The following is a 25,063-nucleotide window of genomic DNA, read 5'->3' on the forward strand; positions in this document are numbered from 1 at the left end:
TTCCACTTCACGTGAGTTGACCATTCGAGCTCTTGAGAGCGAGCCTCATACTTTCGACCACGACTAGCTTCTACACCACATTTCCTACCACTTCGGCATTGTGAAGGGCGCACAAGGACATGCTTTCGAGGTGATATCCTTCTCTTTTGAGAACACCCAAACCATGAGCATGCATATTGTGGATCATACTTCATGTGTTGCTTGCACCTTGACACTTTGCACACATGCTAGCGATCTTGCTTTGACTTATCATTGCCACATTGCTATGCCTCATGACCTATATGCCTTGTGTTTTGCATCTAGTTCTTGGATTACTTGCTCCTATCATATGTTTGGTTGCAACAATGCCATTTCTTCACATATGCTATGTCCCATTGCTTATCGCATGATTGACTTGATTGCCGCACACATGTTGAACAATTGCTCTTTCCTTTGTGTTGAGTGCCACGATATCTTCACTACACCCTATGCACATTATGCTTGGTTTGTCTTGCACTTGCCCCATGTGTTTAGACATATCATTATATTTGGTGTTGTGGATGATTCTTATGCCTATCATAGACCTTTTGTTGAGCACTTTGCGCATTCTTGCTATGACCTTGAGGTAGATGCTTGTTCACTTGTCACACATATTAGCATCTTTACCTCCCATTTGCATGCTTGTTTCCATGATGTACTTGATTGTGCTCATCCTATATGCTTACATACCATGCCACACTTCTTTGTCAAACCATATTCTATGCTTGCTGACAATACTTGTTGGGTGAATCACCTCTTCAATGCTTGGTTTTGCTCTTCCGCCAACCACATTTGTTTTTCCAAGTGCTTGTTATCTTTGCTTCTTTTGAAGGAATTACAAGACAGTGCGACACTGGAGAGTGCCCATTTGAAACTACAAGATGACGAATGCTTGGTGATCGTTCACTTCTACACGACGCCATCATCTCTTTCCCATGGTGGTTTGGATTTCGATCCGAGGTCGGATCTTTCCCAAGGGGGAGGGGAAGATGCGGAGCATCCTATGAACATCACCATGTCAAGAGTCCATTTGGCAAGTGACACATGCCACATCTACTTCATACATACAAAGGTGAATCATCTCCTTTACACGTGTCCACTTGTACCTTTCGAGGGTGGTATATTACGTGACCCCTCTCTCGTGTGCCTACATAGGTGTGAGCGGAGCTACACATTCATCAAGGAGGAGTCCAAGTACATGAGAACAACTACACCATCCAAGTGGGAAGCCTGGAAGTGGAGAAGGAACCGTAGAAGAAGAAGACAGCAGCTCCTAGGCAACCTCGTGCGCACGGGCCTCCCCAACCCCGTGCCCACGGGCCTCCCAGGCTGGCGGTCCAGCAGGACAACCAGAAGTGGCTACCAAGATGGCAGGGCTTGGCGAGTAGCGGGAGGGTGGAACGGTGTTTCGGAGGAAATGAGAGAAATGGGAAGGAAGTGGCTCCAACAGGCGGGCTAGGGGAAGGACAAGGGCAGGCATCTTGCGCGTCCGCGCCTTATCCGTTTCTATGCAAATTGTGCCCAAATTTAGGCCCAAAATGGGTCGCGTGTTAGCCATGCTTCTGTCCGTTTGACCCAAATGGACTTTTTTCCTACGGTCATGAAAATACTCTCTCTAATACTTAATTGATTTGCCATGTCATTTTTTCGTTTACACCATGAAGCACTGAAACATAGCTAGTATCATGTATGTCAACTAGATATATTTATTAAGGTGGCACACAATTAAATGAGAAGAGAAAACTAAGTATCATGATATGATACCATATATTATATTAAATGTTGTACTAGTATGTGCCATGCATGACAATAGATAATGTCAATATGATATCAAGTTATGATACTATGCATTGGTGAGGTGATATCATACACGAGTATTATGCATGAGACTGCCCTTAGTGGAATTAAATTGAGAAGTAACATAAGATCCACTCAGCAAATTTACTTACCAAGAGTGTTGCATGACACCAGATACCAAGAGTGTTGCATGATATCACACATGTTATTTCCCACTATAGAGATAGTAATATAGACTAGTAATACATGCATGTTACTCCCCATGGTAGGTAGTATGATACTAGTATACGAGACTTTAGTTCCCATTATGACCAACCTTAGGTGGCCAACACACTTGGACAAAGGGCGTATCTAAAGTGTACTCTCTCTGATCCAATATTGATTATCGCAGATTAATGTAGTACAATGGATAGGAGGGAGTAATTAGGATCTACTCAGAAACATGATTAGTATTAAACTAAAGCTCAAGCTCAATGTAAATTGTTCTGGGCTCCTATTCACCCATATCAACACTTTCAAAACTGCTTTAGCAGAAAAACATAACACCTTTCACATTTTCACTGAGAACGGGAAAGGATCCCTCATGCCCTCGTTTGATATAAAGTCGTCCCCGCGAAGCCAAAAGATGTGCATAGTAGACAGGAGGCACTGCAGAGAAGTAACGAATTGTAATTATCGCCACTTCAATAAAACAAGAGAAAATAAAACCAATCGTCACTAATAATACTTCCTCTGTCCCATAAAGTAAGTGTCAAAAACGCTCTTATAAACGCTCTTATATTATGGGACGGAGAGAGTACTTACCAACTGAAACAGAAGAGGTGCATCTCGCATACCTGCAACATTCGGTATGACAGTGAGTTGAATGGCGGAAATTTTAGATATGCACATGGAAGGAAATTGACAAAATATGATTACGTGTAGCATAGGTGGTTTGTGAGCGTTTGCAAAGCGTTAGCCGTAAACTTGTTTTCATCCCACAGAACATGATAACGCACAGGTCGGCTCACTCCCTATAATGATGCAACATTAGGAAAAGAAAAATCAATCAATACGTAAGTACAATAAACTTAATTGTATATTTTATTTGCACAAAGAGAGCAGCCAACCTTAGTGACAGCATGGCTACACAAATAAAAATCAAAGTCAGTGGGATGGCATACTTCTTTATCAATCACTGTACCTGAAATGAGATACAAATTAATGACTGCGATATTTAATATTGATGATTAATGTTAACAAGCTATGCAAGAACATACCAGGCAGTACATTTCCACTTCCATAAATTGTACTCACAACATCATAGTTATCAGAAAACAGACGGGTATGATGACGTTTCTGAACGACAACAAAGGTAACTCGTGGGCTATAGCAAGGGTCCAGGGATGCACAGGCCTACGTTCATTGTAAAAAGATCATCACTTCAGGAAAAATAAATAAAATTCTATAACAAAAAGAATGTAGGAATAAAATCCACCTTTTTTATGGCAGAAAGTTCAACATCCAAAACCTGATTAAGCTGTCCATTGCTGACACCATCCCTGAAAATAGAGAAATATCAAATACAAAATCTTAGGATGTGCTTTGCAGAAACATCCCAAAAATAGAGAAATATTAAATGTAAACCAAAATAACAAAGCAAACAAAGACAAAGAGAGAGGCACCTGTAAAATATGATTCTCCCAGGTATGCATCCAGTTGCCCTCCTGAAAGAAATGAGGTGCTCTCTGCATATTTTATACTACTTGTGTGAGCATAGACATACCATCTAATCTTCAGATACTTTAAAAGAGAATGAGATTGTACTTGATCATTCCACCAGTTTCTTCATTAAAAAGGTTATTTATGACTTCTTCCCGATGGGTTTGTGGACTGACTAATCCAGCATACTTGGTAATCTCAGGCCAGTCTTGAGAAGCAACAACCTTCACAAAGCACGACATTGCTACAGAATTTGCATACATACTTGCATATAGGTGTCTCATGTAGCAATTTGAATGATAACATACGAACATACAGCTGCAATGGAAGGACTAGAACATCCTTCTCCAGGATGTGGATGACTAACATCAGCGCCAAATATGATAGTCGGTATTTTACCAATACGGGGGAGTTTCCTCTCCAAAGCACTAACAAGTACCGTATTTCTCCCTCCGGCCTACGGAAGTCGAAGGAATGTAATATGCTGCATAACCAGCAAAACCAGCATGATAAAGGATAGAAGAAAACATACCTTAACATTAATTTTAAGGGCAACATTCGCAAAATACTGTTTTTTTGGCATAAAAACATGTTTTGCAAGACAACATTGAGAGACCACTCCAATATCTGTCTCCAATATTCTTTTGATGTCACCTAAATAATGATGACTGTATCAATAAAATATAATAATCAGTCAATATGCTAGTGTATTTAGAAAAAACAAAAATAATACCATAAAGAGTGCCATTATTGTCAGGCAATATTAGAATCAGCAGGTCGAGTTTTTGGCGCCGTGGTCCAAGTATGTTCATGACACGTTTATGGTGTTTCTTGAGTGACCGTGCTACGGATTTAGGGTCATAAGCTGCTACAGGGAGCACAGGTTCAGGCCTGAAGTCCTACAACAAAAAATCAAGTAAGAATGCTGATAGATAAAAAGATGTCTAGAAGCCCTATATGGATTTAAAAGATACCTACCATCCCGGATACATTGCACATCAGCACCAACTCATCACAAAAATTCAGAGCATGAGCATCTGTGACTTCCCAAGCAAAGTTAATGCATGCCCAGGTGTTAACTACTCCTCCATTGACCATTTTCTACAACAAAAGCATTACCCATAAAACTATTTTTTCACATTGTGCATAATACAAAAGATAAAATAATCACAGAGTTAAGGAAGTTATGGAAAAACAAAAATATATGGAGGGATACATAAAAATAGAAGATTTGCATTGATTGATGAAGTGACTTCGGTACCTTGCACCACATATCCCACTTGCCGACTTTTGGTAACACTAATACATCATTTTTGCCAGTGCGATCAAGAAATTTAAGCTAAGACCCAAAAAAAATAGTAAAACACAGAGAGACAATGCAAATGTAACATATATGGGAAATAAGTAGATACAAACTGATGGTTATGATACTTACGTAAGGAGGAGGTAGCACACGACCTTCAACTGTTGTGAGTTTGTTATAAAAAGTTATGCCAAATTCCTTTGTATATGGGTCCGCATTGTATAATTTTGAAGTCTGTAAAAAAAAGGTAAAACAAGATAAAGGATAAAATCTAGAGGTTGATGCAACTGTGCCTGTTCTAACAAGAATAAATACAAGGATATAACTAATTGTGTAAATTGCACCTAGTCATTATACTTGCCATTTGCCATGACAGTATGCAACAAAAAGAAGTAAAAGAACAAATTACCAAAACAGAAAAAGTAAACTCAACACTTGATGGAGGCAGACTTGCCACCACGGCATCTTTGGCCAAACAATGGCAATAGACTCAACTCAGTGGCAACCTCAACATACAGCGGTAATGGACTTGATGATCAGCAGCCTCTCAGCCAACAGCCTGCACACCATGCTGATTAGACTAGGCAGAGAACTATAACCATATGCCCTGGTTTTGTTCTCCAAAGCCAAGGCATAGGATTTGTTTATGACCACGCATGCCTGTAGAACCTCGAACAGGTCTTCCACGTTTATATAAAAGCAAACTATTTTCCTAAATATTTGACTTGTTATTAAAATTATGAAATTGTCACCAGAGAAAAAACAACACTACGACATTTCAGGTCTGCATCAATTCCACTCATCTGTGGTCCTTCAAAGCCATCTTTTGATTGTCAAGATATTCTGGACCAACTGGTTTTCTCCAAATTGTGCCGTGCAATCACCACACAGAGCTAGCTAAGTTGAAGATTGTCGAGGACTATATTGAACCTAAAGCAGTGCCTTGGAGCTACTTAAGTTGCAATTGGTTTTCTCTGTCACACGGGGTTTCAGCGCTGGTGGCCACTTCGCAACAATTCACGCAGTCCTCCCTGCCACTGCGCTGTTGATTCTCCTGGTGTGGCCTCGGGGGCACAGGTGTTGCCCGCTGCTGGTCAGTCCGGTTACGAGGGTGTGAGAGCCTGGCTTAATAGGAATGATAGATAGACTACTCATATCAACAAGGAATTCCTTCTTTTTCGGAAGTCCATCCAAAAGGAACCTCAAAGTTAGGCGTGCTTGGCTTGGAGCAATTTGAGGATGGGTGACCAACTGGGAAGTTGATCCGTTAAACATGCTTGCCTTGAGGATGGGTGACCAACTGGTAAGTAGATCACGGGTGCGCAAAAGTGAGGACAAAGTGTGCAGGAAAGACTAGTGTTGGTCTGTGGGGCCAGTCTAGATCCCACCAGGCGTAACGGCCAGGAACCGGTGGTTGTGGCCGGGGCGCTACAGAGGGTTGTCGCCTCACGCAAGTTCCGGTTTGCTCTCTTCCTTCTCTATCATGGTGATTAGTGTTGTGTTCTGTTGGCCTACTTAGTGACATGTTCTTGTGCCGCCCAATTTATGCGCCGCTACACCAAACATATGGACAGAAGGGACTGCCACACACTCGCACTCTGCCTGCTGTAGAACTCTCTCGTCTCCTCTGGCAACGAACAATTCTCAGCGTAGGCTCTTGCTCTGGTGGACTCGATCCCACTTCGAATCCATCCAAGTCTGCTTTCCCTCTCCGGATCCACTCCCCTCGAACCTAGCCACACTCTCCCCCCCTCCGAGATCAACCTCCAACACTACAGTTCGGGGTGATTTAGGGGCAAACAGAGCTTCGCTGCCCACCCTTGGCTGTAGCTTGGGGTTGAAATCACAGGGCGTTTTCATGGCGGATTCGAGGAAAAGTAGCGAGAAAGCGATGTTAGCAACCAATACCAACTCCGATTTGGTAATGGGGGCGTCGGATTTGAAGGAAAAGTTGGTCGATGGTTCCGACAAGGATTCAGGCGGACCAGAGGACAATGTGACGGATTTGCTGGGGCGTCTCAACCTCACCTCAGAGGAGGCCACGGCTGTAATCCTCGAAGATGAGAATGAAGAGGATTTGGTGAGCCTGGATTGGGCGTTGATAGGTAAGGTTCTGTCCCCAAATATCCTCCATATCCACACTATCATGTCTGCATTGAGACCAGCATGGGGGAACCCAAGGGGATTGTCAGCAAAACCAGTGGGGGATAATACTTTTATTGTGGAATTTGCTAACAAGGAAGACTTGGATAGAGTTGTGGGAGGGGCTCCTTGGACAGTAGGTAAACATGCAGTTCTGTTCAAGATCTTTGATCCAAGACTGAAACCGTCTGAAGTTACTTTTGACAGAATTTCTTTGTGGGCACGAATCAAGGACCTTCGCTTTGAATTAATGAATAGGACCTGGGGGGAATCCCTGGGTGCTAAAATTGGTACTGTAGAGAAGGTTGATGTAGATAGCCAGGGTAACTATCTACGAATTCGAGTTTCTGTGGAGATCTCAAAGCCGCTAATGAGATGGGTCACCGTTTTTTCAAAGAAGAAGAAAGCTTATGAGAGGTATGAAGTGCAATATGAAAAAATTCCACACTACTGCTTCTCCTGTGGCATCATTGGCCATTCTTCACTAGAATGTTCAACCCCGGGAGAGAGAGGTGAGGATGGTAAACTTCCTTATAATGCCGACAGGCTGTGCGTGAAGGATGACAAAAAAGAAAAATATTTTTACTTCATGGTCAGGACAGAGTTCACAGTCTAGTGACAAAAGCTCTCACTGTAGAGAGAAGAACAGTGGTCCTCAAAGATCTCCAAGAAGTAACTCAGAGGAGGACTCGGGTATAAAAGAGATGCAGGATGGTGCTACTTCTCCGTTGAAAATGAAGGAACTTGATTATAAGCAGAAAGACAAAGTAAGATATGGTGAGGCAAGCAATGAGCCATTTCTTTTACAGCCTAGCACGGATAGAGTGATTGGACAGAAGAGGAAACAATTAAAAGTCTACAGGCCAAAGAGTCAAGTTGTGCCCTACAATTGGAGGACTAAACAATACTGCAGAATGTCCACTTCCGATTGCCTTACCAGACCGAGACGTATGTATCTCTGAAACTTATAAGAAGCAGAAAAAGGATTTTGACAAATTACCATCAGGATCGGCGGATCAGGCGGAGGTTGCCATAGGGCAGCCCCGCCACACGCCATGAGGTTCTTGTGTTGGAACTGTCGCGGCCTAGGGACGGACGCGACAGTTGGCGAGCTGAAATGGCTCGTTAATAAATATCGTCCCTCCCTCCTCTTTCTATCCGAGACGAAGATGAGGGACTCAAGAGCTCGGAGCCTAATGTGGACGTTGGGTTTTTCGGGAGCTTTTGCAGTTAGCAGTGATGGATTGAGTGGGGGTTTGGCCCTTTATTGGTCTGCCTCTATCTCAGTGTCTCTAAAAGCTTACTCCATGCAACTGATGGATATTAGAGTCAAAACAGAAAATGGAGTTGAATGGCGTACAACATTGGTATATGGAGAACCAAAGAAAGAATTGAGGCACATATTCTGCGATAGACTCAGATTCTTGAAGTCCCAACGGAATGGACCGTGGATATGTGCTGGTGATTTTAATGAAGCTTTACATGGGAATGAGCACATGGACTTTAGAGACAGAGATGAGAATCAAATGGCTCTGTTTAGAGATTGCCTAGATGTATGTGGACTTTTGGACCTTGGGTATATTGGCCCTAAATTTACATGGTCTAACCGACAACATGGTGGGATGAATATAAGAGTTAGACTAGATCGAGCTTTGGCAAACGGTGAGTTTCTCAAAAGATTTGATAATTGCTCCGTTGAAAACATTATCACTTCATCCTCAGATCACTATGCAATATTGATAACAATAGCAAAAAGTGGTGACCAGATTGCTTCCATTCCAGTGAATCATTCTTTCAGATTTGAAGCTGCATGGATGAAGGCTCCGGATTATAATCAAATGATAGAGGAAAACTGGAAATTTCTGAAAGATGGTGCTCCTTTTTCCCTAAACAACACATGGTCTGCACTTAATAAATTATCTAAATCTATCCATACCTGGAGCAGGACATCATTTGTGTTAAGCCTCATGCACTAGCCAACACAACCAAAAGTCCGAACTCATGGAAAGGGCTAGTACAATCCACATATACTGTAACACCCCCTCTCACGTGTGACGGGGAAGACAAGTCAACACGTGCAACCGGAAGAGAGCGACGGCGCGCGAAACTCAGTATGACTCAAGAGGCCTCTACGTGGACACAAAGGGGGGCTATCAGCAATTTTTAAATAAATTGCTCAAACCAGGACTTGAACTCAAGACCTTAGCTCCCTTACCATGTTAAGCCTCATGCACTAGCCAACACAACCAAAAGTCCGAACTGATGGAAAGGGCTAGTACAATCCACATATACTGTAACAATTTGGACAAATAAAAAAAGAGATAAGAAGACTCGAGAAACGCCTTGCTGAGATAAGAAGGAACAATTTGGTGACTGGTAGTTCTGGCGAAGAGAAGCAGATTGAAAAACGGTTATGTGAACTATTTGAGAGAGAATAAATTATGGCACGTCAACGCTCAAGGATTGATTGGCTGCGAGAGGGGGACCGCAACACCTCCTTTTTCCATGCCCGAGCTTCAGCTAGGAGAAGAACAAATTTAATTAATCTCTTGAAGAGAGCTGACGGAACAAGATGCGAAGATCGTGAAGGAATCAAGAGTATGGTATATGAGTTTTATGCTAACTTATTCACCTCTGAACCTTGTACCTCATTAGATGCAGTGCTGGAAGCAATTCCTTCTAAGGTGAATGAAGAAATCAATGAAGCGCTTTGTCGAGAATATACAAATGACGAAATCAAGACTGCACTATTCCAGATGGGCCCCACCAAGGCCCCTGGACCCGACGGATTTCCTGCTCTATTTTACCAAAAACATTGGGAGCTGCTAGAAGAGGATATTTGTGCAGCAGTGAAGGGTTTTCTATTGGGATCCGAAATTCCAGAAGGCTTCAATGATCCGGTAATTGTATTAATCCCAAAAGTAAACTCTCCCGACGTGCTCTCTAATTTTCGGCCAATAAGTTTGTGCAACGTTATATATAAAATTGCTTCCAAAGTTATAGCTAATCGACTCAAACTTTATTTGCCGGATTTAATCTCTGAACAACAGAGTGCTTTTGTGCCAGGAAGACTAATTACAGATAATGTTCTTATAGCTTATGAATGTCTCCACACAATAAGAAAGCAAAAAGTCAAGCACCCCTTCATTGCACTTAAAATCGATATGACAAAGGCCTATGATAGGGTGGAGTGGAACTACCTCAAGGGTATATTATTGAAAATGAGTTTTAATGATAAATGGGTTGAGATGGTAATGAGATGTGTAACTTCTGTGAAATATGCAGTTAAAGTTGATGGAGATTTAACTCAACCTTTTAAACCTACTAGAGGCATTAGGCAAGGGGATCCAATTAGCCCCACCTTTTTTTGTTGTGCGCTGAAGGATTATCTTGCTTATTGCAGCAAAAGGAAGCTTCCGGAGAATTGAAGGGGATTCATAATGGCAGAAATGGCCCTCCTATCTCCCATCTCCTTTTTGCCGACACCAGCGTGTTCTTTACTAAAGGAGATGATAGGAGTATTGATACTCTTAAATCAGCTATTCAAACTTATTGCGATGGGTCTGGACAGAAGATCAATACTCGAAAATCATCTATATTCTTTGGCACCAATTGTAATGAGCAAATAAAGGAAAGGGTAAAGCAGAAGATGGGAATCCAAGATGATACACTACAAGCTACTTATCTTGGTATGCCGACCTGGGTGGGACGTTCACCAACGAACAGCTTTAGCTTTCTCACTGGTCGACTCTGGAAAAAACTCAACGGTTGGAGTGATAGACCTCTGTCAAGGGCTGGGAAGGAAATTCTATTAAAATCAGTCGCACAGGCAATGCCAACTTATGTAATGAGTTGCTTTCAACTTCCCATTGGTGTCTGTGAAAAGATGAAAAGGCCTATTTCAAATTTCTGGTGGGGTGTAGAAGATGGGAGAAGGAAAGTGCATTGGAGATCTTGGAAGTGGTTATCCTCGCCAAAATATTTAGGTGGCATGGGCTTTAGAGACTTAGCAATTTTCAATCTGGCTTTGTTGGGAAAACAATGTTGGCGCCTATTAACAAATGCTAATTCATTGTGTGCCAAGGTTTTAAAAGGAATGTACTATCCAGAAGGGATTTTTGGACAGCTAAATGCCCGAGGTCATCTTCATATACTTGGCGTAGTCTGATGTATGGGAGAAAAGTGCTGCAGGATGGCCTACTATGGAGAGTGGGAGATGGCAACAAAATACATACATACGAAGATAATTGGATCCCTGGCATTACCTCTGGAACTCTACAACATATTTCCCTTAGAAGTGGTAATGATATGGTGAGTTCCTTCATAATAGAAGGGGAACAAAAGTGGAAGGAAGAAACTGTTAGAAACATTTTCCCGGAGGACATAGCAGAGAAAATTCTTAGCAATACCACTGAGTATAGAAGGATGCACAGATTTTGCTTCATGGCCCCACACAAAAGATGGTGTTTACACAGTGAGGTCAGCATATAATTTTGTGAGAACACTAAATTTCTGGGGGGACAGAAGTGCAAATGGCAAGGGGGCTATTTCCGACCAAAAGATCATGGAGAAAAATTGGAGGAAACTGTGGCAAATTCAATGCCCAAATAAAATGAAAGTAATTCTGTGGAGATTGGCTCATAATTGTCTCCCAACAGGTGCTCAACTTAAAGTGAGATCGATCCCCACAAGGTATGATTGTCATTTCTGTAGTAGGGAGGAAACCGTTGAGCATTGTTTTTTGCACTGCCATTATGTTAGAGAAATCTGGAAAGAACTCAAGAAAGAATATGGTATTTGCCTGAAACTGAAAAGTTTAAATCACATTAGGCAATGGCTTTTAGAGTGGATACAAAACGCTACAGAGTTTCACTCTATGATTATGGCAGTGGCAATATGGCACATATGGGAGAATAGAAATGCTTATCGTAATGGGGAGGCTTTAAATCATCCTCGTCGTGTGGTGGGAAAGATCAAAGCTTATGTTGAATTTATTAATATGCATTCTTTCAGCTCGACCACTTCCATTAGACGTGAGACCTTGGAGTCGAACAAAAGATGGTCTCCGCTGCCGGAGGGGTCAATGCTCGTCAGTGTGGATGCAGCGATCTTCTCCCAATCAGCAAGAGCGGGCTTTGGTGTGGTGATACGTGATCACCGGGGAAGGGTGCAGGTGGCGAACAGAGGCTACTTTGAAAGAGTTCAAATTCCTGAAGTAGCGGAAGCCATGGCACTTCATCAAGCCTTAATCCTTGCCAATAGCACTGGTATGAGGAAGATCATGGTAGCATCTGACTGTCTATCATTGATAAACAAGATCAAGGGTTCAGGTTTTGATAGGTCCCCTACTGGAGCCATAGTCCATGATATTAGGAAATGCCACAAAGTTCGTATCTTGTAGTTTTATTCATGTCAATCGTTGTTGTAATGAGGCAGCACATGTTCTGGCCAAATCGGCAGAGCATGATGCTTGGTCCTGCTGGCTTAATGAGATCCCTGATGTAATCAGGACCATTATTTGTAATGAATCAGTTATGAATGAATAGAAGGGTGCAGCTGCCCATTACCTCAAAAAAAAATTATGCACCGCTTGTGTGAGGTTTCCTATTTGGGGATGGATTTTACCCATGTTTCACCTGAGTTTGTGCCTGCCTGTTGTAGCCCGCCTATTCTGGGATGTCTTTTGGTTGGTTTCATTAATTCATCTCCCCCAGGGCGATGGATCCCTGCGGCCGGGCTGTGCCGCATGTGCAAGATGTGGCCATAAGCGCGGTGGTACAGTTTTATTCTTCTTTGCTCTTGTGTGCTCTGTGTTGGCGTGACTTCTTGGTGTGATGCTCCTCTTTTATTGCCGAAAATGGCCACACTGCCTAAGCACGTTAGAGAGGCAACCTTTGCAGCAATACCATATATGGGCTTTATAACATAGCTCTATTGTGTTGTCCTCCAATCTAAATGATGATTTGCTTTCTCTTAGTGCATATGTTTCATCTTTTTTGGCTCAATACCTGGACCCTGCGCAAGCGGGAGCTACATGCACCGGGCTGCCCTTTTTTATATGTGTAAGCAACTATTTAATTTTGCAACTTATGTGGACTTTGATCCTATGGTAGGGAGCCAGGAATCCATGGCATGTTCCTCAACATTTCTTATCCTTGAATACCAAGATTGTAGGGTTCAAATAGTAAATATTCTGCAGTTTTATACAAAAAGTCCAAAATACCAAAAATTACCAATACTACATTGAGCTGAGCCATATTCCTTTTTGTACTCCGATTTATTTGGGAAACTATATAGCAGTCCTGGTTTTATGTTTTGGGGTAGACTGTCACTGTTCTGCCGCTGGATTTGTTGCGCTAGGATTGATCGGGCTGGGTCAGGAAATCGTTTGGTGTCGTCTCGACCATGGTCTAGCCAGCTTGGTGTCAGGATTTCGTCTCTGAAGATTAACACTGTCAACTGGATTCAGTTATCCGGCACACCAGCAAGCTCCACGTCACCCAGCATCTACAGCCTAGGGTGCCCAAGGCGGAGACACTGTTTACTACATGCACATCTGTTTACTGTAGCTCATTCAGCAGTCTTTAGTTTAACTGCTTGTAATATAAATACCCAGCTGCGCTTGGGATCTGTCGGTGTACCAAGACATAGGTACCTTAGTACCCTGACTTGTGCACAGGCAGTTGTAGCCTTCCCGACGGCAGGGCTTGCCGGAGGGCAGCTACAAACAAGACTTGAGAGTTGGTTAATAAAACCATGAAGAAAACCTCAAGGCAGGTCATTGAGAAGTACTAAGTACTGAAGATCAAGACTTTGGTTGCCGGCAAGCGAAGGCCCGGCAAGCTCCCACTACAGCTCCATCGCTCCACCTCAGCGACACGCCAGTCGCCTATCAAGTAGGTGTCAAGCGGCCAGGTAGTTTGGTGAGTTATGTCTGGGCACGTGTCAGCTCACCGCCGAAGATACAACTTTAATGACACCCATCCTGGAGGCGTGTCTGTTATATTAGTGATGTCTTTTGGCCTCTTGTATTCTAGCCTTTTGGCATCCTCATGTATGTGTATATATGTTGGCTTTGGCCTCCTAATAATACAAGTTGCTATTCTAAACATGGTATTTAGAGCTCTAGGTATTTTTTTCCGCACGCGCAACTCATGCTGCTCCCGATCCAATCTCCTGCACGGCTGCCATTGTTCTCTATTCTGCTGGCCGTGATTTTGCTTTTGCATGCGTCCATCTCCAGCTATAGGAACTTCGCATCCAAGCTAGTTAGTTGATCCAGCCGCTGGCTAGTTGTTGCCCTCCCGTGCAATCCACTGTGAATCGATTTGGCCCTCACGTGGAATCCGCTGGCTAGTATTGGATCCTATCGGACTTGGTCCCAATCGATCCAGCCGCTGGCCGCTCGTCCTCCTCCAAGGTCGCTGTCGGCCATGGGCCTCGTCCGCGCCGCTACTGCCGACCGCCGGCCTTGTCCGCACCGCTGCTGCCTTCTGTGGCGCCACCGGCGCCGGCCCTGTCTGCGCCGCTACCACCGGCCGCCGGCCCCGTCTCCGCCACTGCCACCGGCCTCGTCCGCGCCGCTGCCGTCTTCCGCGGCTATCTACTGGCGCTCGCGTGGTCACGTGAGTGGCTGCTGCCGTTTCATGTCCGGGTGTCTACTGCTCCAGATCGTGACTCTGTCCAATCGATTTGGTCATCGTTCGGCTGGCTTTTCGTCTGATTGATCTGCTACTGGTTCTGACCGCTCCCATCCTGACCAGTTGACTCTTCCCGGGAAAGAGGGGAGGCAACTTCCCAGGAAAGATGTTGTGCAGAGGTCGATTCCGAAGACGACGACGCATCGACTCCGAAGAAAGAAAGGTTGGAAGCACAACAGGAAGCGCAAAGGCAAGGCAATCATGGCAGTTGAAGGCTCCGGCAAGGAAGTTGCCGGATGCACTTGTGGTCATGAGGTAGCCGCCGGCGACAAGACGGAGAGCCCCGGCAAGCCATACTGCAAGATCCACCGTACCAAGAGCCATGATCTCCACGAGTGTCGACAAGTTGAGCAACTTGCCGAGAAGCAGAAAGCTGAATATGAGAAGCGCGACAAGGAGAAGGGCCTGGTGGATCCGGCAAGAAAGGTCGTAGCGGCCGCAGAGGTCGTCGTGGCAAGGCCAAGCAGCAGAAGGAGAAGCCTGCTCGAGGCCATGGCAAGGAGGATGATGACAAGGACGAAGAGGAGTCCAACGAACAAGAGTTCCAGAAGGCTACAGAAGCCATGTGCATTGATGGAGGAGCATCTTTGCACTCCTCTCACCGCCAACTCAAGCAGTGAGCGCGTGAGATCAATGTTGCGGAGCCGGCAATTGAGACACAGAAGCATACGCGCCTATCATTTTTTACGCCGAGGACCACCCTGATCCCATAACTACGGTCGGGTGTATGTCGTTGTTGGTTTCACCAACAATTCACAACCTTAAGGTGACAAAGATGTTAGTTGACGATGGGGCCGGCTTGAACTTGATCTCGCCTGACATGATCAAGAGGCTGCAAATACCTAATGAAGATCTCGAGCAGACACGCATGTTTCAAGGGATCAATCCGGGAAGGAGTCAACCCAAGGGGAAGATAACATTGTCGGTAACGTTTGACAGTGAACTGAACTATAGGACGGAGAAAATTGTCTTCGACGTCGTCAAAATTCCATTGCCATACAATGGAATTCTTGGTTGCCCGGCGCTGGCAAACTCATGGCGGCGTCCCATTACGCCTACAACACACACTCAAGATGCCAGGGTCGATGAGTGTCATCACCATCCATTCCGACAAGAAAGACGCAGTCATCTGCGCCGACAAACTTTACCGGGAAGCAGTTGCAGCATCTGCCGCCAAGGTACTTGCTCCTGCCGGCAAAGTTCCCAGGGTGGAGAAGAAGACCGGCAAGACCTCTGACAAGGACTCTAGGAAGCGCACCTCTTCGGAGTGTTGCACACCCATTGAGGACGTGCCGGAGAGCTCTACCGGCAAAGGCAGCTCCACCAGAGGTGTCCGCAATGGAGGATGGCGCGGGAGGCACCTTCACCATAAGTGCCACCATTGACAGCAAATAGAAAAGCGCGCTCATTGCTTTCCTACGAGTGAATGTCGATGTGTTTGCATGGCAACCATCTAACATCCCTAATGTTCCCAGGGAAGTAATTGAGGACCACCTTGCCATCTGCCCTCATGCACGACCCGTCAAGCAAAAGGTCAGGAAGCAAGCCTTGGAGCGGCAAGAGTTTATTGCCGAAAAAATTAAAAAGCTAGAAGCAGCAGAATTGGTCAAAGGAGTTCTACATCCAACATGGTTGGCCAATCCATTTGTAGAGATTTACCCAGGTTCGGGCCACCATGAGGTGCTAAACCCTGCTCCTGCTTTGGTTGTATTGGATTGGATGTGTTGAGCTCAAGTACAAGGAGCGCAACTTGCCGGCAAGGTGCGCGTGAAGTGCAGCTACGGGAGTGAAATGAGCAAGTCGTTGACCTTTTGAAAGGTAGCCATGGGCCTCCTTTTATGGATGAAGGGTCACGACAATAGCAAAATAGTAAATACACACCGTAAACAGTGGCCCAAGTGCTATCATACCTAACTCTGCCGTGAGGTGTCGAGCTGGTGATGCTTGTCGGCAAGGGTTGCCTCTCCTTCTGTGTTGTTCGCCCAGCTACCTCTTATTAACTTGAAACGCCTCCAAGACGATGTCAGTAAAGTTGTATCTTCGGCGGTGAGCTGACACGTGCCTAGACAGAACTCACCAAACTACCTGCCCGCTCGACACCTACTTAACAGGATCACTCATATCTATCCGCCATCTACTAAACCCTGACAGGGTAAATAAATATATACTGCTTCATCTACGAGAAAGCTTTCTCCATATGATTTTGCCCTGAATTCACCGAGTTTAGTCCTGAAATTTCCCTAGTTAGGGCTTGCCACTTGGTCACCTCTACAGTTGTTCTTACAGCTAAGCAGTTCCAAGGGTTAGGCAGTCGTGAAGGGGACTACAGCTTACGCGCACTGCCTCTTGGTGGTTGTTCGTCGTTGATTCACGTTGTCGACTAATGTTCCTGTCTGCCGTGGTGTCGGCTCCTGCCTCCGCTACGTGCCTTCAGTTTGCTCTTTTATTCCTCTATTGCCCTAATTACTGCCCTGGTTTGCATTGCTAGGTTTGTTGGTGTGCTGGGTTAGGGTGGTGACATTTTGGGGCTGGATTTTTATGCATTCAGGATTTCAGGTTGTTTGAGGGTTCAGGGGTGCTGTTGGCAGTTGATCGTCGGTCATTCGCGTCATCAAGTTGTGTTCTTGTCCGTTGTAGTGTCGGCCTTTAACTCAAAACCCTTATTAAAAAACAGTGCAACAAAGGCACGTGTCCCCTTCTAGTAAATGATTGATATGCCAAGGATAAACTTCATGCATACTAGGTTTTCCCATTTCAGGCAGTTAAGTTGCTATTGCATAGTACTTCAAGATTAACTGGACTTCTTCGATCAAGGTAGAAAATCCACAAATAAAAAGATTTACGATTCAATACAGGTTTATGCATAAATATCTACAAACATATAGTGGTCCACCAAGAAATAATGGGCTGTCCATATTCCATAGTACAAGCAACTTCTAGCAACGGAAATTTAAATTCTTGTTGCACCTATATATACTCCACTTCCCCAACTCTTATTCCAACGATAAGATTAACCCTTCCCCCATTACATTGTATGGTAAGTAGTTGCTGGTGGAAAAAGTGCACGTGTATATTGAATAAAATGAACAACAAAGTCACTAATTAAATAAGAAATTTGAAGGAAGAAATAAACATACAGCAGGAACCATTCTAAATAATTTACACTGCAACCATTCGTACGATTACCTGTAAAATGGCCAGTTCCTTCTCTATGGGGCGCTGGCAAGTAACTTCACGAAGAGCAGATAACTGTTCCTCATTTAACTGTTCTCTGTAGTGTTGTCCCTCGGCTATCTTACAGACCTAAAGTTTCAAAGTAATGCAAATCAGATTGTTATGACATGAAGTTATACTCCCTCCGTTCGGAATTACTTGTCGCAGAAATGGATGTATCTAGACGTATTTTAGATCTAGATACATCCACTTCCGAGACAAGTAATTCCGAACGGAGGGAGTACATAACAATTGTGATATTGTTGAATATGTTAAACATGGTACTTAAAATCTTGAAAACAGAAATTTAGGATACTAACCTCCATTGGCAGGTAATTTGGCCTCTGCTGATTACCAACTTGCAAGCAAGGCAAAACAAAATGCTGAATATCATAGCCATGTTTCTCCTGGAAGTATTGCATTACTGTCTTCTGAGTTCCATGATCACCAACTGGAAAACTATCAAAAGACAAACCAGCCAAATAACGTTAGCATACCAGAGTTCTCTATCTTCAGTCAGCACTGTCAAAGACATAAGACAAGCTTTATATATGAGTATGCTCAAAATACATACGATAGCTTGCTTGCCCCTTCTGATGAAAGGCCAGATATACGGTACTTCTTACGCACATCGCCCCTATGTGTGACATAAACCTTTATACCATGCAAAGCTTTCGCGATCTGTCAATTAGCAAAGGGTCAAACTTACTAATACGGAAGTGTTCAGCCGTTATTAAGAAAGTGAGGACAAAGTTGAAGTATAAAACACCATAATATAAGGACAACACCTTCAGGCGTTCAATATAATTTATGGGGCCATCGGAGATGCGTCTGCAAAGAAGCTCGGCAACAAAATCAATCACGAGTTGAGGCTTGATGAATGCTTTATAGGAAGTATCTGCAGGAAGGTATGAAGAGTCAATTTCATGGCCACCTTATGGCGGAATAGAATGTTTGCATATTATTTCCAATTTAATATGCATAACTAGTGTGAAAGAAATGTCAAAACATATATATTACTACTAATATTATTATTATTATTATTATTGTTATTGTTATTGTTATTATTATTATTATTTAAGATTATCAAAATCATCATCTTGCAGCTCCATGCATTCCCATATGTTTCGTGAATAGAAGCTCTCTTCACCATCCTCCCTAAGCGTCAAGATGTAGCAAAATTTCAGGAGTACAGACCATCTATACATCTCATAGCCAAGGTTTTAGCCCGCCACCTGCACCCAAGCTCGACGTAATGAAGATGCAAAACCAAGGAGCCTTCATTGCACGATAGGAGCATCCATGACAATTTCATGTTGGCACAGCTCATGGCGCAGTTCCTGGCAAGGTTCAAAGCTCCTCAGTTGTCCTCAAATTGGATATCAGTGCTCCTTCGATTGTATCGTTTTGAGGTCCTCCGAAAGCTTGGCTTTAGCATACAGTTCACAGCCTGGATTGCCTTGCTGTTTCGCACCGTGACATACAAAGCTCCTCAATCACCAAGTCAGCAAGGTCAGGGGGATCGCCTCTCACCAATATTGTTCATCCACGCAATCGATATATTCAATATTGTGTATCAAGGCTCAAAAGCTGTTGCCTACATGTGCTGTTACCTCAGGCTCACTTAAAGCATGTACATATTCTTCCATTATAAAGCATCAAGGCGCAAGATTTGCATTTTTCTCGGGAAAAAAAAAGGGCAACCTGGTGCATGTAGCTCCCGCTTGCGCAGGGTCCAGGGAAGGGTCCGACCACTTTGGGTCTATAGTACGCAGCCTTTCCCTACATTTCTGTAAGAAATGAGTCCAAATTCAAGTCTGATTAGTGCCCTCTATGTACCATGACAGTAAACCACTTATCTCGCATCTGCACGATCCCAAGAACTAGAGTCCTAAATCAAATCTAAATGATGCCCTCCATAACTATGGTTTCTTCTCTTGCAGCTGCATGGATCCCCAGAACTAACTAACGTGATGATCCCACATAATATATTCTTAATAGTCAAAACAAAATGGTTCGGAGCTTTTTTTTTCTCTTTCTTATGTTCAGAATTTATTACTTCTAGCTTCTACGAAGCCTCTTTTTGACCATGAGGTCATGGGTTCGAGTCCTGGAAACAACCTCTTGCAGAAATGTAGGGAAAGGCTGCACACAAAAGGCCCAAAGTGGTCGGACCCTTCCCCGGACCCTGTGCAAGCAGGAGCTACGTGCACCGGGCTGCCCTTTTTTTAACTAACTTCTAAGAAGCCAATACAATCATATCAGCTTAACCAAAGCAAGGTATGAACATTTAAATCATCGAACAGTTGATCTACTTTGACTCAATTCTGACATGCAAGCATTGCAACATAACCACAATTACTATTGTGAAGAAGGGGAACTCGGAACTGGAATATGAAACAAGAAGCTCGAGCTTGGGATTAACCGATATTTAGTGAAAGTCCCATCTGACTGCGTTGTATGCTTCGATAAAAACCACAGCAGCCTTTCAAGCCTCCACCAAGTTCGTGGAACATCGCACTAGATCGATAAAATGATCGACCGACTCGGAAATGCCTACACACAAAAAAAAAGATTATCTCAGCAGTTCGACAGATATAATGGTACTGAAAAAGATGGTGAGAACAGAATAACCCTTCAATCGGAGATTCACACAGAACAGTGTTGCATGCTTGAATGAATTCTTCACTGTCAATTGCTCCGGTCAAAAATGCATTGTAAGTTATCGTGACAGAAAACACTGTCGTGGGCCTTGAGATTAGCAGCAACATTGATTGTATCAGGTTGCAGATTAGATCGAGGAATCAGTATTACAATTAAATGTTACAAATATATGTCCAGAATATCATACCTCTGTGGGGTTTGCCCATAATCAAGACTATCTTCCTCATTTTGTAATGTTATAACAAAGGTCTCAGATTCAAATGAAAACGGTCCAGATGCATATAACCTGTTCCTTCCATCATATGCAGGACGCCGGCCACGCAAATGTGATTCCCTATACATCTTGCAAAGCTTTCTCATAACAGCACGTTTGACACCACATGAGATGGCGGTAGCATGAGAGGGGCCAGATGACAGAAACTCATAGTTCATAAATACCTATAAAATGTCACAAATGAAAGATCGTTGTGATCAAAAGAACTTCATATGATATCACAAGTTTCCATGGACAAGATCTTACCTCATATCGGTAAATATTGTCACAATAAGTCGATGGTTTAAAATGATTTGTCTTCAGAATACAGCTTTCGCCAACAGAAACAAATCCATTGCGCTTAGGAATCGAGAATGGGTGTCTACTTGATAGACCAGAAGTTATCCCGCCTTCGTCACCACCACTAGAGCGCAGGTTTCTGTTTTTTTTCCGCATTGCTCGTGCTCTAAGGCAAGGCATACATGACATAACTTTATAAGACAGTGGGGTCAAAAGAAGGAATTAAGCAGCAATACATATTTTGAAAGGTCAAGAGCGAAGTGTACCAAGTTGAACTTCAAAGACCACAACATATAATGACTGGAACAAAGTAAAAAGAAAAAAAGGAAACGGGGTAAGTGACCATCCATTGCCATGGAAATACCATTACAGATGCATACTGTCTGACTTAGATAAGAGAACAGAATCCTCTTTGTTTCCAGGCAACATCATAGCATGACCTTCACTGTATTTCACTAAACCATCTTATTCTAAGTGTAAACGAGTAGTGTGATGTAAGATCAGAAGTTTTCCCCTCATAGGCTCATGCTTCCATATTATACAATTAGATTTGAGGAAATCAGTATTACAATTAGATGTTACAAATACATGACAACAAAAGAATTAGAAGTCTCAAAATTATATGTATTCAAATTCTAATTTCTTTATCAGGCAAACTTGGCCACACAATATCCATTTTCTATGCCCCTATATAGTGTGCGAATAACTTTAAAAGTTGGTCGTTGGATGAAGCCAATCCGATGGTGCAGAGATGGCAAATCCGAGCACTACTAGCCGTTGGATATCATCTACACTCCACCAGATTTTGCCACATGTACAATCTAGAAGACTCCATGGTTGAACTTCAGCATAATGCATAAACCTCAAAACACAAGCACTTCTCCTTTGTTCTAGAATCTCCATATCATAATTGTCCAAACTTTTTTTTCTAAATGAATTGCCATTATTTGTTTTTACTTTATGCTTTACAATGCACAATATCCATGTATCTTAAAATATATTAACTTCTTTTATAAAACTAATTGATTTTGAATGAGATGAACTATAAGAATTAAATGAATATCTACATCATGCATATATGACTCAAAGCTTACATGCTATAATGTGGTATTTATTCATACTTTGGTTACCAAATCTCACGCGTGCAATGCACGTGTACTAGTAGCAATAGAATCTCAATGCGAACTCTAGTTAAGCCAGATCATCAAGAAACCATAAAACACATGAAACTCTATCAAACTATAAATGAAATTTAAATGTAGGATATAACAGCAAGTACCTCAATACCGAAAGTTTGTCGGCCAACTGACCAATCTCGCCCCGAAAGGATAATCTAATTTGTTGACTAGTGCAACATCTTACAACTTAAACATATTTTGCATTAAAAAAGCATAAAACATATCATCAAATTGCAGATCTTCGATGCTAATCTATGAGAAAAGTTTGTTCTACAAATTCTAATTAATGTTTTGAAGTTGTTAGATAATGCTTCCTGCTCATTTTTACAAGTGAAAACAAACTTGGGCCAGATAAGCAAAACACTGAACATGTGAATCTCGATTGATCGATATATCCTAATTACAAAGGGGTGCAGCTTAGAGCAACTCTAGCAGAGTCGCCATATTGGGCCGATCGCCATAATAACCGTCCGTATGGCAATCGTAGCCAAAAAGGCTGCCCTAGCGGAGTCTCCATACGCCCCTCGGCCTGCATAATTTATGAAGCGCGCTCCAATTGAGCCCGTGAGACTCCATATTTGGAGGCTGGGGCCAATGATATGGAGCGGCCTCCATCGGCAACCGTTCGAGCGGGAGGGAAGTTTCACCCCAACCTCTGCCGTCCGTACGGCTGCTGCTTCCTCCATGCCAATGGCGGAGCCGCTTTTCCACCTAGAAGAGCGTCAATTAATGGTCGCCACCTCATTTCACACCCGTTTGCCACCCGCACGCGTGTAATCCGCCCCAGTTTCCCGTCGGAGGACACACATCCGCGGGTATATAAACCCCATCGCCTTCCTTCGCCGGCGCCACCCCACGCCCCTATATTCCTCCATCCCCGTCGCCGTCACACTCACTCCCATCGGTCCCCTCGCCGGCTGCGATCACACCCCCTATCTTCGCCCTTCACAGTCGCTCCCTCCTCGCAAACCTTTCCCAGGCGAGAGTGAAGAGGGCCGCGTCGAGAGAGTTCTGGGAGAGGGCATGGGACTACTCCCAGCGGGTTGATGAGGACGCTAGTCGTAAGGCTGAATCAGCCGCCGGCCGTGCCCGCCTCCATGGCCTACTTCAATCACATGTCAACGGCCACCTAGGCAGAAATGGCGCCGCACTCATGCCGGCCTTCAAAACTGTGGCCTTGTCTCGTATCCAGGACGCACAGTCGTCGACCGCGTAGCCGTGGAAGTCACGGCAGCGGAAGCCCCTGCCTGCGAGGTCACTTCCAAATGGAGCAAGAGTCATAGTTCAAATTCTAGTAGAGAATCGTAGTTTAAATGGTTGTTCAAAACCTAGCTGTAATCCATGTTGAAATCTAGTACAAAAAGATTTCTATTGCTGAGGAGGGGAAGGAATAGATCTTATAGCCAAAGACAAACGGGTCCCACACTGGAATTTTTTTGGAGGCTATGATATATGGTGATTCTGAGTTTCCACGTGGCCTTGGCAGCCTCCATATTATTATCGATATTAGAGCAAGTGTAATAAGGTACAGCCAGCAGGCTGCAAGGATTAAACTATTATATTTCAGCTGATTTGGATGAGAGAAGAGGAGAGAGAAGGGAAGCAGGCTGTAGATTAACAGTCGGCCGTAGCACGGACTCCAAGAAACATTGTGAGAGTGTAAGGTGGGTCATGTAGTAAGTAATAAACTAATACTACTTAGCAAGTAGCTACTATACATATTGGCTATCAGGTTGACTATATGTGACGTGGTAACTTTATATAGTCGGTAATTGACCATGCTCTTCTGGCGACTCTGCTAGAGTTGCTCCTAACAAGTTCTCAACATGCTAGATGAATCAAATTAGAGAGTGATATAAACATACTGAAGATTACAACAACCAAGCCCCGGGCCAAAACATTAGCCCATAACTACTCCATAATTGACCTAGAGTCTGAACACAGTACTCGATAATCGAACAAGGGAAAAATATGGATTGATTTGCAGCAATAGATATCTTTCACATACAGCTAGTAAAAGGTAATTTCTTTTTTGCGGTAACAAACAAAACATTGATTTATTGGATTGTAGGTGATAGAAAAGATAGTAAATCAAACTTTGTTCGATTGAAGCCACTAGTGATGGTTAACAATTGACGCAAAAAAAAATCTGAAGAAATACCTGGGATAGAGTGCGCGGAAAGGGAGGAGCACCGGAGCAGGGAGCGCCTCGGCGCGGGACTGTCGGATCCCAGAACCCTGGAGGAAGACAGCGGGCCGGTGCAGCGGAAGTGCCGTAGGACGGAGAAAGCGACCGCGGCAGTGCGGCACCTCCGTGCGGGGGGGCAGAACCGGGGTTCGGATCGGTGGCCTTGTTTTCTACTCCTCGCTGGTCTTTATTTCCCAACTAAATAGTACTAGTAACCCTAAGAAATAAACAGGGCCGGTGGCTGCTATATGGCGCTTCGGGCGGGCATCAGCGGCGGGTGGGGGTTGACCCGGTTTGTCGCCTAAATAAAATACGGATGTTATCAATGACATATAGTAGGACTTGCATCTCCAATCGCTCATCCTCCAACATGTTCCTTCTATCGATTCGCGACGTGGCCACAGTTTATTTTTTCCCGCAAATCAGAGACAAACGTGAGGGGATTTGCGGGCGTTCGGATAGCACCAGCGCCCGCTTCTGATCGCCTGGCCCACCCCAACCCCCCACCCGCCCCTCCCGCGCTTTCCTTCCGACGCATACGCCGCTTACCGCGTCACATTTATGTCGGCCCAGAGTACGTAGCGGTCAGCATTTATGCCGCGATGT

The 25,063-nt window shown here is 43.8% G+C and overlaps 1 protein-coding gene across 5 annotated transcripts; it reads right to left on the reverse strand.

Moving 5' to 3' along the window:
• Nucleotides 1-2,049: 2,049 nt before the first annotated feature.
• Nucleotides 2,050-24,670, reverse strand: LOC119354679 (protein argonaute 1A-like). Of its 5 annotated transcripts, XM_037621428.1 has the most exons (24): nucleotides 24,431-24,670; nucleotides 21,358-21,391; nucleotides 21,059-21,257; nucleotides 20,726-20,976; nucleotides 20,509-20,625; nucleotides 20,300-20,430; nucleotides 18,663-18,772; nucleotides 18,449-18,555; nucleotides 18,195-18,333; nucleotides 17,848-17,964; nucleotides 4,952-5,053; nucleotides 4,778-4,855; nucleotides 4,495-4,617; nucleotides 4,250-4,415; nucleotides 4,049-4,170; nucleotides 3,833-3,973; nucleotides 3,622-3,740; nucleotides 3,480-3,542; nucleotides 3,293-3,356; nucleotides 3,075-3,210; nucleotides 2,925-2,998; nucleotides 2,734-2,828; nucleotides 2,620-2,651; nucleotides 2,050-2,463 (listed from the first exon to the last, which is right to left on the reverse strand). In XM_037621428.1, exons 3-24 carry the CDS (start codon nucleotides 21,245-21,247, stop codon nucleotides 2,342-2,344), a joined length of 2,598 nt encoding a protein of 865 aa, XP_037477325.1. In that variant the 5' UTR covers nucleotides 21,248-21,257; nucleotides 21,358-21,391; nucleotides 24,431-24,670; the 3' UTR covers nucleotides 2,050-2,341. The 5 variants fall into 5 exon arrangements, with proteins under 5 accessions (XP_037477325.1, XP_037477323.1, XP_037477327.1 ...); XM_037621426.1 differs by lacking the exon at nucleotides 21,358-21,391 and having other exon boundaries at nucleotides 24,431-24,669; XM_037621430.1 differs by lacking the exons at nucleotides 21,358-21,391; nucleotides 24,431-24,670 and having other exon boundaries at nucleotides 21,059-21,282.
• Nucleotides 24,671-25,063: the final 393 nt, after the last annotated feature.

This window comes from Triticum dicoccoides, chromosome 2A (genome assembly GCF_002162155.2).
Source record: "Triticum dicoccoides isolate Atlit2015 ecotype Zavitan chromosome 2A, WEW_v2.0, whole genome shotgun sequence".
NCBI classification, from domain to species: domain Eukaryota; kingdom Viridiplantae; phylum Streptophyta; class Magnoliopsida; order Poales; family Poaceae; genus Triticum; species Triticum dicoccoides.

Excerpts from the sequence above, each read along its gene's own strand:
- LOC119354679 (XM_037621430.1), bottom strand. The coding sequence starts at position 21,280 with ATGTCATGTATGCCTTGCCTTAGAGCACGAGCAATGCGGAAAAAAAAC. Across the intron at positions 20,626-20,725 it reads TATGGGCAAACCCCACAGAG|GCCCACGACAGTGTTTTCTG; the intron begins GTATGATATTCT and ends GCTAATCTCAAG. Across the intron at positions 3,357-3,479 it reads GGGAGAATCATATTTTACAG|GGATGGTGTCAGCAATGGAC; the intron begins GTGCCTCTCTCT and ends CTCTATTTTCAG.